The sequence below is a fragment of the Meleagris gallopavo genome, chromosome 7, assembly GCF_000146605.3.
Source record: "Meleagris gallopavo isolate NT-WF06-2002-E0010 breed Aviagen turkey brand Nicholas breeding stock chromosome 7, Turkey_5.1, whole genome shotgun sequence".
Classification (NCBI taxonomy): domain Eukaryota; kingdom Metazoa; phylum Chordata; class Aves; order Galliformes; family Phasianidae; genus Meleagris; species Meleagris gallopavo.
The window spans coordinates 35,016,041-35,029,335 of record NC_015017.2 but is presented as its reverse complement, the minus strand read 5'-3'; the positions used below and the strand labels follow the sequence as shown (position 1 = coordinate 35,029,335).

At 41.8% G+C, this 13,295-nt stretch overlaps 1 protein-coding gene across 2 annotated transcripts; it reads right to left on the bottom strand.

Moving 5' to 3' along the window:
* Nucleotides 1-887: 887 nt before the first annotated feature.
* Nucleotides 888-13,054, bottom strand: GPR39 (G protein-coupled receptor 39). 2 transcript variants are annotated; one of them, XM_031554272.1, is made up of 3 exons: nucleotides 12,886-13,054; nucleotides 11,800-12,676; nucleotides 888-1,012 (listed from the first exon to the last, which is right to left on the bottom strand). In XM_031554272.1, the coding sequence occupies exons 2-3, from the start codon at nucleotides 12,665-12,667 to the stop codon at nucleotides 903-905; spliced, it is 978 nt and encodes a 325-aa protein (XP_031410132.1). In that variant the 5' UTR covers nucleotides 12,668-12,676; nucleotides 12,886-13,054; the 3' UTR covers nucleotides 888-902. The 2 variants fall into 2 exon arrangements, with proteins under 2 accessions (XP_031410132.1, XP_031410131.1); XM_031554271.1 differs by having other exon boundaries at nucleotides 11,800-13,054.
* Between the last annotated feature and the right edge of the window lie 241 nt (nucleotides 13,055-13,295).

The following is a 13,295-nucleotide window of genomic DNA, read 5'->3' as shown; positions in this document are numbered from 1 at the left end:
ATAGTTCTCTGGTGTGTTGTACCTCCCAAGCGTGAGGAAGCGGCCTGAAACCTGATGGATCCAATACTGGAAGGTAAGGGGAAGACAAAGACAAAAACATGTTATCAAGCACCTTTACAAATGAATTTATGTATAAGTGTAGAACATTTCAACATTCCCTATTGTCAGGAAGCCCGACTTTTTGGTGTCACACAAAGCCCCAGAAACAGGGCACCTCCTGATCTACTGCTTCTCTGGTCTGAGCGGATAATTTCCCTGCCTATCAGCCCCTGTGTGCTCAGCAGCACAGGAACTCAGAGGCTTTAAGGGGCAGTGCAGAGTTTAACGAAACAAAACCGCCGAGTCAGGCTGATCAAGGAACCAAGAGCGCTGAGCTCTTAAACTTGTTCATGAAAGGCAGCTAATGTCTGAGGTAGGAATCGTAATCGTAAACGCCATGCTCTGCAGAACTTGCAAGAGCCTGTTGTGGCTCCTTGACTCTGTCCACGTGTCACAGAGAAGCTGCTTTCCTCCTAACATCTTAACTGATTTGGGAGCAATTTCTCACCCTGATTGTTAAGGGCTAAAACCAAAATAAATGTAATCAATTACAGCATTCGAGGCCCAGGAGAAATTTTAAAAGCAGCTTTCAGGGTCAGGCTTTCAGTAAAAATAGATCCTTGCTGACAATAGGCAGAGCTTCTCTGAGCTTAGCAGAGCTGACAGCTACATTTGCAGGACAACTGCACCGTGTACATTTTGAGTGTGTCGTAGAACAGGAACTCATTTGGCTGATTCTTGGCACGCAGAAGGGTTAGCCTGACATTTCATGGCAGAAGTTAACCCAAATAAGGTCCATGCTATTCAGTCTGAAGGGAAAATAAATCAAATCTGGTTCCCATGGGCAGGACTTCACCACTTGATTAGAGAAAGAAATGAATCTTTAAAGTATACTTACACGAAAGGTATTTGCCATTTGCATGAGAGATGGGAATGGCTGCATCCCAAGTTAATGAAATCAAGTCTTCTGTGCCTGTTTGAGGATTTCATCTATTTGAATTATGCAAATATCAAATATAACTTCATTGTATAAAACTTCAAAATGATACTGCTATCCATACATCCAGTGAGGATAAAATAATATCCCCACTCCCCAAGCTTAACAGTGATTGAAAGCCAACAAGAGGTTATGATTTGGTCCTACCGCACTGTGTTCATGCCTTGACAGTCAATTTAGAGGACATTCTTGCCTGTCAGTAAATAAACATTAAGTCATTTTAAATTGCACTTCCATTTGATAAGGTTAAAGCAATTCTCTCTTGCAGAAAGGCACTCAGAGGCACGTTTGTGAATGCTAGTCATCAGACACGCAGCGACTAATGGCCATGTCTACTGTGGAAAAGAGTATCAAGGCAGACTGGCATAGTGAGCCTGTGGCAGCAAGGGGAAGAACAACACAGGTGATAGCTTGCCCTTAACTCAGAGACTCTAAAATGCCAGAAATCAATCCTTCATTTACAGACAGGGACCCACGTGTGCAGCAAGTTCTGTGGTCCCAGACAAGATTTCTGAAAGTCCTCTTTTACCAGCAGGTATTTGCCAAGACAAATGTTCTCCTTGGGTAAGTTTGCTGGACCCTCTTTGCAAATCCAGCACTCTCCTAGAAGAGATACACAGCAAAAAGTGATAAATAGAACCTCCTCCTTTCCAGCCAGTGAGGCTGGGGCTTCAGGATCAGGGACATCCCTCCACTCCTGGCATGTTCATCTCAATTACAGAAATCATCTCTACCTCAGAAACCAAATTAGTTTGATCCCTATCTGCACTTGGAAGGTTGTCCCTGAACATGCCCTTCTCGTGATTGGAAATTTTCTCATTTCTATCTGTACTCATTCACGGCCCCTATAGACCTATTAGTTCTTGTGCCAACGCCATCATTTAGATTGATGCAGAGAACATGGTAATATTTTGTAATATCAGAGCATTTGTACTGCAGTACGTTTCCTAAACTGTCAATATGCTCTTTTAATAGAAAAGAATTCATTTAATTCTTGGACCAGAAGACAAATAGAAAAGGGACATCTGAATTTCAAGTTGCTATCAGAAGGCTTCTTAGAATTCAGCAGACATGCCTATGAGCAAGGAATTGGAAAAGCAAAGGGAATCACAACAGTGGAAAGTTCCTGTCTCTAGATATCAACTTCTAACCACCACCTCCCATGGCTGCCTCCAAGTACAGGACACAGGGAACAGAAATGAAATACACAGTCAAACATCTCCAGAGGGACACCGAGATGAGGACTAACCTGGCTTTGCTCAGAAATGATTCCAACTGAAGGGTGACAGTCCCTTGTACCCACCAGATGAACAGATAGCTATTTCAGAAAACATCTCTTTTAGCTGTTCTATTGCTGGTTATTCTTTTGTAGAACAAATTAGCAAATCCATACTCAGCATAGATTTCAAGCTCTATAAATTCGAAGTTAATCAGGAATACTATGACTTTCAGCTAGTCTCTAAGCTGAAGGGGAACATTCATGCATATTGGAGGGAAGGTCCCAGGCTACAAAACTGAAAAAACAGCAACTGCAAACTCACTGACATAAGGTCTAACTTTAATCAGTTGGGGAGCCCTGGGCTATTTCTAAAGATGCACAGCAAGGCTTTAAGCTAAATTCATCCTACAATGAGACTGGATTGATTGCACCCAGTCACTCCACATATGGCTATTACTGGATCAGTTCTGCAAGATTTTCAAGTCAGGGTACAAACCAGATTTTCCTCTTTCTCGGTACTCCCTGCCCCAGTGTGCTTACATATGACTCAAAGCCAGACATGTTCATAGTTTTGCTATATTAAACATTTTAGTTTTCATTAAAGGTTTGTCTCCCCATTCTCCTATCAGCCTAGTAGCCCTCTTCTCTTAAATAAATGTGGTTGTTATGTATCACATTCTTTCAAAAGTTCAAGTTTAAAAAAGGATATACGTTAAGCCTTTATACTTTAGTAGCAAAGTTAGTGCCCTAAAATCAACAATCGGGTTTCCAAAGTTATGTGTATATCTGCAAATACCAATAGATGCTTTTACAAATCTAGGAGTCGATGCCATCATTGCTACCATTAGAATTCAGGTATTTAGACTTTCAAGACAAAAAGATTATTCAAATATCATCTTTTGAACATCTCTGGCACAACCCAGTCCAGTCACAGTAGACCTGTGTTCCTTCCAACAGATCTTTATGATTTGCCAAATAAGCTTGTGACAGAATGTCAAAAGGCTTTTAGCAATATTTCACTATCTGAAGGGCAAAAGCAAACAATTCCATTTGAACAGCACACTTTCTTTTGCCTTTGTCCTTCACCATACCACAGTTGTTCTTATCTGTTGGCTAAAAACGTGACGTGGTAAAGTTGTACATACAGCAAAGACTGTTTGGGTCTCCCAATACATTACTGCTGAGGGAACACAAGCTTTTGTTACCATGAAAGTTTAAATCCTCGTTGTTGCACAAGTCATTAAAGCTCCAAGAGCTTTTATTCTCTAGCTAACCTCAAGCATTCCCTTGAGATTCCATTCTTGAACATCTTCATTCTTAATGCCTTTAAGGGATAAATTTAAGTTCAGTTTTCTTTTCAAAATCAGGGAGCACAACAGTTTTCTTTACTGCAAAGACAGAATGTGAGGCATGGGAAGAAAAGATTCAGCAAATACTGAAGCCTGTCAAAAGCAATGCATTTTGTGTCTCCTTCTAGATAGGAAAAAAAAAAAATAACACCCAGGAATGTAAAAATATATTTTTTAAGTTTATGACTGTGGGAGGTGGTGTAGGAAAAACGACCTGTCAGGGAGAGCATTTTAATTGACATATTTTTGTTCCACCATCTTACAAAGTGCATTTCTTCTGTCTGTCTGAAGGCAAACCCCAATTACTAGCCTGTTTTGGCATATACAGAAACTTTCAGAGCAGATGTAGTGGGATAGACCTAGCACTCATCTCTTTGTGATAATTCCACATAGACAACTGTGGGAGAAGGAGAAATCATAGAGGGATTTTCCTGTGCTATTCACATCAAGTTTTTGGCACTCAGCAACATGAGGACTTTCCAAAGTAGAAACTGCATCCTTATCTTGACAACGCTATCCTTAAGGTTATATTCCATCCCCTTTGGAGCCCAATTCTTTCACATTTTTTTTCCACAACAGTAAGTTCCACAATTCAAATATTACACTTCATGGGAAAACTATGAACTCCACAGATTTTTCTAGGAAGGAGCAACCAGGACAGTCCTCTGATGTTCCTCCAAATCAAAATCACCCTCAGCAGCACCCAGCTAGCTATGAAAAATAAAACACAAGAACAGAAAGTCATTTATGCTGAGTGAGGACTAGTACAGATAGGTAAGCAATACTGTCTTCTCTACTACACCTTTGTGCCTGGGGTTCTTTACACGAGTATAGTTGAGTTTCCTGGTAATAATTATGTATGTGCATCTGTCTGCAGATGGTCAAGTCAAGTCAAGTGTTTTCTGAGTGCCAACAGAACTCTCTTGCTCTGCATGTTTTCCTAAGCATACAGCTGATTTCAGAGAGACACTCAACTCTAACCCCATAAGCTATAATTTCAATTTAAATATCTTCCTCTTCAAAAAATAAAAAATAAAAAAAATCACAGAAATAAACAGGGTGAGTGCTTTTAAGAGAATTAAATGTAACAAACTGCTTGGAAACAAGGAGAAGTAAGGGAAAATTAGCTCATAACAATACTAGAGCTGTTCTTCAGTTTCACCTTTTCACTGTAAGTTAGTATCTATATGATTAAGCAAACTCATTTAATCCGTAATGGTTTGACCTGGATATTACTCATGCATCCGCAACAGGGATCAGAAGCTAACAGCTTCCTCACTTACGTGTAAGGCTGACACCCAGCACTACAAACATGCTTACAATGCCCTGAGGAAAGGCTAAGAAGATGCTGCATATCGTGCCAACCATCAGCTGAGATCTTAACTGTTTATTTTCCCTGGTAATTCCTTCTTAACGGTTTTTGTGTGTGTGTTCTTTTATTATTATTATTATTATTTAAAAATCTGCTACCTATCCATTAAAATTACAGGCTTAGCAACTCACACGTAACAGCGAAAGAGACAAGAATAATCTTTAACTTGTTGGTTGGCAGTTCATCTCGTCTCAGCTTCTAGCACAAATTTTGCCTTTAGGAAATCAAGAATTTATTAAGGATAAAATCGAAAGCTTCATACTGCTAATAAGTACTCAGATATTAAAGCTCTCTTCCATTAAAATTCAGACGCTAGCAATCATTGTTTAAAGATAATGGTCTTAACATCAGCTAGGAAAATAAAAGATTTTGTTTAGTGAAATTTGATATAATTGGAATACGAAACAATAGAGGAATAGATAATGCATTTAATTTTCACAGGTGAAGACTTCAATAAATCATCTGTGAACTTGCCACAAATGAGCCCTGTTTACTAAACTGGGAAGTTGTGAGAGCAATTTGTGCTTGAGTCGGTGTCTGGCCCAGAAGAGATATCGAGACAGAAAGTAGAAAATTAATGCTGGAGAGAATTGACCAAAGAATAAGGCAGTAGACAAAAATCAGTAGGATGTGGTTTCCCAATGCACAGGTGCTGATTTTTAGCTAAGGACAATCTTTCAGATCTGGAGCAACATCTGTATTTCTCCACTTCGACAGAAACAAAACTTCCTGGTTTTTTACTCATTCTTTGGAGGACAAGGCAGTTCCCAAGGTTTAGTGAGCAAACGTCCTAGAGAGGCGTTGCTGTAACCCGGAGTTGATTTTTTAGAAGCAAAGACAACCAGAACTCAGTTCCCCAAATGCAGAAATCCCCACATCCACTTTTCTTCTCCTGCGTATACCAGGGGGTGCCAGGAGACTCAACAACCAAAGTATGAGGAGAAGACACACAAATGTATTATCTAGAGTTTATGAAGGAGACAGAATAGAGGTAAGGAGAAAATAATGAATAAGTTTAGGGCCAAGTAGCTGTCTTTAATGAGGTTAATACCTTTAAAGATTTTGGGCAAAGGCAAGTGCAGCACAGAAGTACTTAAGAAAACTCAGCTGTTCACTTAGCCCCTGGACAACACAGATGGCAAAGCATAAAGATGCTCATGCTGTGTGTGCTGCAGCAGGACGAGCTGGGCTGAAGCAGGACTCCAACATCTACAGCTCACTGTCAGACCAGGTGAAATACCCGTTTACCTTGCAGTCATCAGCTGAAAGACAGAAGTATGGCTGTGATTTTCACTAAGCACCACTAAAGCATCTATTGTCCTCACAGGCTTCTCATTCACAGAAGCAAAGACAGCAGTTGCATGCAGAGACTGTGAGGATATCACATATGGAGAATTATGTGGATTATGCTAGTGATGAACTTGATTCTCTGAGTGCAGCGTTTTCAGGTTAGGTTGTTCTTAAAGCTGCAGACTTCACATTGAAGCAATTTTTAAGTACTCTGAAGCAAACTGTAATCACATATTGATTTTTCCATTAAAACTACAAAAAGTCTTAGATACCCTGGGGGTTCTGGCCTTAATTAGTCCCCATTTTTATATCCCTTTTCTTTCTGTTGCATTTTGCCATCCTTCAGTGTAAGTGGAGAAGAAGATTGTCTATTTAAGTCAAAAGCACAGTCTTCTGGTACATGAGTCCACTCAAAAGCAGCAGTACATTAATTGCTTTCTCTACACTGGGAGGAAAATTAAGCTTGTTTCCGCTTATGTTCATTTTTAAATTAGTGTGGGAAAATAGAAAATATCCAAATATCTTGACTGGAAATTTGCCGTGTGTTTTTGTGTGGCTGTGTTTATGTTTTGTTGTATTTTTCTTTAAATCAACGGAAATCTCACAGCTTGTCAGAGTAGGTTGTATCGAATTGGCCCAAGAAGCTGTTATCCCTCGATGCAGCCTTTCCATTGCCATCTGCTGAACTGCTGAGGCTTGGTTTTATGCTACCAGTATGCGTTAGCATCCATGAGTTTTGCTGTTGACATCAGGTTAATACTTTTGCAGAAAAGAAACGCAAATGTTCCTGGACACCACTAAGAAAATCCCTTGCTTTGATCTCCTTTCCAGAAAGCAATGCTTAAAGCAAAAATCTTGCTTGCAAAAGAGGGTGGGTGTTTCATTCAGCTGAATGGCCAGAGCCCAGTCCTTTGGTCCTCTTGCCTCATGTTGTCTGCTCCATTCCTGCTCCATTTCAGACCACGCAGCCTCCTGCTTGTCTTATGTATTTTGAAACCCTGCTCAGGGGAGTATATGGATGAAGACACCACATAAAACACAAAGATGAAAATCACATACAGCCTACAACGTATTTATCTTCAGGCTCCCCTCCAACAAAGCCTCTGAAGAAAGGCAGCTGAGTGGAATGACTAAAGAAATGAACCGAGAGGAGTCAATGAAGCTGAGCTTAAAGAACATGGGCTGGAGCTGTGCTCTTCTGGAATCTAATCAATTAGGTTATTCTTTCAATTTTATTCTATCCCCAAGCTCTACCTTTCTCAGTAAGGAAAACAAAACAAAACAGAACAAAAAAAGCAGCCAGTTTCCAGCCTATGAAGAAGCATCTAATTTTCCTGTACCAGAAGTCCCACCACTGTCACGTTATACTGTGGCAACCATGTATTTTTTGCAGAGTATTTGAAGTAATTTGTCCTCCTGAAAATCCAATTGCCAAGTGCCTTGTGAAATACATTTCCATAGTGATCTTCAGAAAGGCTATTTCTACACACACTACCTTTTTTCTGAGCAAAACATTAATCTGCCAGAACTAGAATATAGGGGAAAATTGTGCTCCAGCTTATGTTCTAAGAGATCTTTTAAATTTCTGACTCTGAGTTTTATCTAGTTTTAATTTCTGGGCAGGTTCAGCTGTGATCTCCAGTTAAATAGCTCTAGCTGAGCTTCTGCTGACTGCATCTACTGCAACCAAACAGTTGGATTATTTCAGTACTTCTCTCTTCTGAAAGAAGAAGCTCAAGATGGACAGATGTCTCTCTGCATGGCCAGGAGAAGGAAAAGCACTGCTCAGCTGCACAGCTGCTGGCTGGCAAATGGCAAAGTACCCACAGCACCTAGTAGCTCATGTAGCAGGACCCCTCTCTGTGCTAGCAGAGAAGAGCACTGTTCCAAAAAGCAAACTGGAAGCATACAAAAAGAAAAGCAGTGGCTATAGCAACACTAAAGGACTTTTCTATTTCAGTTTATTTACTATGGTAGGCCTGAAGCTGCCTCATACAATATAACTTAGGCCTTCAGCAGAAGCACAAAACTAAAGCTGGCAAGAGAGATACCACAGAAGCTTCAGAAGCAATACATTTTTCATTTGAGTCAAAACTTGCTTCATCACAGAGTACGAGTCCAGGTCAGTCAGATCTAGCCTGATGACAAGCTGCTGTTGTATGAAGGCTTTGTACTAGTGAGCAGGTTAGAAAGGAATTAGGTGACACCAGTGCCAGCAGAAAGTGCTGGCACACAGCAGCTGGTGCCAAAGCAAAGCCCGCTGGGGGGCTTTGGAGGGGGCCAGAGGCTTCTCCTATCCCATCCCCCTTCCCAGCAAGCAGCCACCTGATAGTGACTCTTGAAGAGTTTTAACTTGCATTGTTTCAGCTAAGAACCAACACTGCTAATTATTTCTGTAGCTGGTTCTGTCTTTTACAGGCTGCCTTAACTCACCCAGTGCCTACCGGTCAGATTTGCTCCCTTCACAGGGATGGGCTGACCCACTGCAGGCAAAGGGGTTTTGCCATCTCACTCAGAAGATGAGTAAAAAAATCACAGAGACAGCCTGCAGGAAGCGTGCCCTGTCTAGCCAAAAGCATGAAATGCATAATTTCAGGAGCAGGAATATTATGCAGAGACTTACACGTCTGTTGTATTTACAATATATTACTGCCAAGAGCAGTAATGAGAAAGAAGCTGGAAACAATAGCACTGCACAGCCTAATTTATAAAAGCAAAAGTGATTTTCTCCAAACCAGCAGTACAGTTTTGCATTCCTCCAGTGGAGGGAATCTACCAAAATTTGAGCTGAACTGCTTCTGGAAGTACTTCCTCTACAACAAGCAAAGTTCTTGTGCAATTCCTCCTCTCTACCAAGAGCATAGCTGAAAAACACTTCAAATCCTCAACCAGCCTAACCAAGGACTTGAGCTTCACAAGCCCTTCCCCAGGTGAGCACAGCCTGCCCATCACCTTGCTGCTCCCCTTGCTTGGCCCCTTGTCACCCTCATTCACTACAGCTGCATCAGCCCATCTGCAGCTGGTCCTGCAAGCCTCAGTATTACCCAGGGCAAGCAGTCTTTTGCTTTCAACATTTCCAATTCATTTTCATGAATTTTCTAAAGTGCCACACAATAACATGACAATAAAAAAGTACCAGTTCCATCTCCTGTCTTTTTCTGCTTGGCTTTTTCTCATCGTAAGGAGATTTATGAGTTTAATCTCTGTTTTGTTGAACTTACCACTTTTAACAACTAGAAAATGCTAAACTGTTTTTATTGCTGTTAGATGTTCAAGGACATCTTGCTATATGCTGTCATTCACATTTCACATTAAAAGTGAAATATGTTGTAAATGAGCAAATATTTGTTTTAATTTGACCCATCTGTTAAACGAAAAACAAAGAGGGCTTCTAAATCACTATATTTAAATTCAGCGATTTGTAAACAATTTATATGTTCATTTATTCTGGGTTAAAACTGCCCTAAAGCATCACTCTTATGAGATCTCCAAATTAAATTGCTTTGCATTGTTCTCAGGGATGCGGGCTACAGTTTCTTCCTCTTCAGTTTATTAATTTATTTCCCAACAGAAGTTAATTAGCAAGACTCATATTAAGAGCCATTTGAAAGATGCCTGACATAGTTTTGGGGAATTCACAGAAGTGTCTACTTGTTCCAAAAAGCTGAGAAAGCATCAAATATTGGTGTCAAATTCCCTCGAGACAGAGGACAAGCTGGTTGCTTTCATTTAGCTTCTTAACAGTTCTGCAAGCAGCGATCGGTCTGCTCCATTCCACTCTGGACCGTCACCAAGCAAGGACAACAGCCAAGGAGGGGGAGAAAAGCCTCAGTGACTTACTTTCACCTCTCAACCTGGCCAGAACTTCTACAGAGTTGGGATCTTAGACTTTGATGTAGCTGTGGACGATAATTTACAAGAGCAGCCAGACCCACAGACATTTAAGGATCCCACAGTAGCACTTAACTTAAAGAGCAAAGCCTTATCTCTTTTTCATCTGTGCAACATACTGTATTTAGCTGCAGCTGTTAAGCTTCTACCCCAGCAGTCAGTTTTCCAGGGGAAAGGATATCGAGAGTCCTTTCAATCATTCTGACGTGGGGTCTCTTGTCCACGACTCACAGACACCTAGCACAAGATGATTGCTTCTCTGAGTGAACCCTAGGCATGAGAAAGAGCTCTGTGCAGCCTCAAGCGTCACATCTCCCAGGCAGACAGTGACAGGACAAAGGGGAATGGCTTAAAACTAAAAGAAGGGAGATATAATTAGATATTAGGAGGATTTTTTTTTACTCAGAGTGAAATGAGACTCTGAAATAGGCTACCCAAAGAAATTATGGATGCCCCATCCCTGCAGGTGTTCAAGGTCAGGTTGGATCTAGTGGGTGGCATCCATCAACCCAGGACAGGGGGGAAGGAAGTAGGAGATCTTTAAGATCACTTCCAACCCAAGCCATTCCATGATCTCCTATATGAAGCCTTCACCACACTCAGTGCCAGCACAGCTCCATCCTTTCCCCACATCCTCAAATTACCAGCCCTATCAAAAAACGAAACAAAACACTAACAAAAAAGCTAATCTACACAAAGCTCTAGAAGCGGACAGACCCACGAGTTTCAACTCCCCCTCTCAACATCAAGCAGAGCACCAAAAAGCAGCATAGACATTCTGGGTCTGTGCATTTATACACAAGATGGCTCATTTATTATATCCAGTATCTTATTGAGCAACTCAACAAAACAAGAACTACCCGTAATTCAGCCAAGACATGATTAAGGGTGCCTCTAAGAGCATCAACATAGAGGATGCATGGATCACAGCCCAGAAAGATTCCAAGTTGGTGAAATGACAGCTTGATTAGTTTTTGTCTGACAAATGCAGCAAAAGAGATCAGAATCAAATAATTCCAAGGCTACAGACCTTCAAATAAAACCACGAAAAAAAAAACAAAGGGGGCAATAGCTATTTGCAAGACCAAATCAGCTCTCCAGCCCAGCTTTCTTAATGTTCAAATGCAACACAGCCACAAGAGCCCCAGCTAAGTAAGTGCCCTCCTGAGAGCACCCCGAGTTAGTAAGTAATTGCCTTCAGTGTGGGACAAACTCTAGAACTTGCACGGCAGTCCTCCCTCTCATCAAGAATCTTACTAAATATGCACGTATTTGTAATTTAATGGGAGGACATGCAAATAGAGCTGCTTTATATCCTGGCAACTGTGCCTACTGCTACCCCACAGGTCAAGCATCAATACCCTGTTACCGCTTCGGCATCACACAGGCATACATTATAATCAGACAGTGTACCTATTAGACAGTAAATGGATTTTTCTTTCCATGTTCCCTCCAACCTCTTCTACCAACAGAGTCAAAAACACACTGGGAAATCAGGTTTCTTAAAATATATCACTGTAAACAATAGTATTCCTTTCCCCTTCGAGCCATAGATCCCTCATGCGGAAAAACTTTCTAAGATAGAAGCTCCTGGGTTTCCTTCCCTTCTTTGGAAAGAGAGCAGGGGTGAGGAGTCTCTTACCCAGGAATAAAATGATCTGTCTCCTGGAGCTCTTGCCCTCTGAGCTCTCGCTTTTCCTTAGGTACTGCCCCTGTTGTCCAGGCTCACCCTTCACTGCCACAGTTCCTTTCTTGTGGATCATCAGGGTTTTCATCATGCTGCGGCACATGAAGGCAACAGACCCCAGCACTATGATGTACACTGCAAAAGCACTGAAGATACTGGCTTGGAAAACGGGCCACTTGGAGGAGAGGCTGGTACAGATTGTCATGTTTTGCTTTAGTTCAGGATGGTGGTGTCTGGCAGTTGACTTGGCACAGGCAGTCGCACCTTGATAGTCCTCAATGATTTCCAGTGGATACTCTGTGCCCATGGCAAAGAGGAGGGGCAGAGCCACAATGACAGATGTCCCCCAGACAAAAGCAATGAGGATCTTCACTTTACGGGGCCCAGAGACTGCCTTGAACTTGAAGGGGTGGCAGATAGCCACATACCTCTCAAAACTAAGGGTGCCCACATGCAGCACAGTTGCATAACTGCAGGCTTCGAAGAGGAAATAGTAGAGCTTGCAAGCCACATTGCCATTTGGGGTGGCAAAGGGCTTCCAGATGGCACTGAAGAACTCCATGGGCATGCCCAGTAGGATGACCAACAGGTCAGAGCAGGCTAGGCTCACCATGTGATCCGTGACCTCCTTCTGCAGGTAGCCTTTCTTCTGCAGGATCCTGGTAGCCTTGATGGTGATGCTGTTGCCCAAGATGCCTGCTATAAAGATGCAGATGTCGAGCAAGGCCAAAGTGATCTTGATCCAAGGAGATACCTCAAACTCAGAGATGTGGCTGTGGTCAATGAGATGAGAACAGTCTGAAGAGGATGTCTGTTTAGCCATCGGCAACCTCTAGGAGGAGGAAAAGGGAGGAAAAGCCACTCTGATGTTGGATAACACAGCAAATCAATCTTTTCTCACCTTGCTCCCTACACAAATATACACAAGTCCAAGCAGTCAGGTACAATGAAATCGTCTCAACTAGCCACACCTGTGGGTTTTGTTAGCAACAACTGTTGAGTCAGTAATCCAAGTGGGAAAGAAAGTATCTTGGTTCTTACCAATCTTTACAGCGAACAGTTCCTGCTCTTTTTGGATTTTCCTCCTCTTTTCTCTATTGCGTGAAGCTACTGCTCCCCAGCCCCTCTGTGATGTGAACTGCTCTTTGCTCAGCTCTCGTCTCTTCCTCTGTGGGCAGAGGCAGTCTTCTGTCCTGACCTCAGTAGGAGGAAGTCAGAGTTTCTGTGTGGCCCTGTTAACCATTAACTTAAATCTTGCCTGTTCCAAGTCACTGGTATCAAAGGAGAGTTAGGGGAAAGGAAAAAAAAAAAAAGAAAAAAAAAGCCCAAGTCTGAAATCACTTCCTGTAATAAGAGCTCCTTCTCAGGGACAAAAAAAAGGTGCTTCTCCTAAACCTGTTAGATTGGTGGGGTGAGGCTGAGTGCATGAACAAGCACTGAGGGGAAAATAT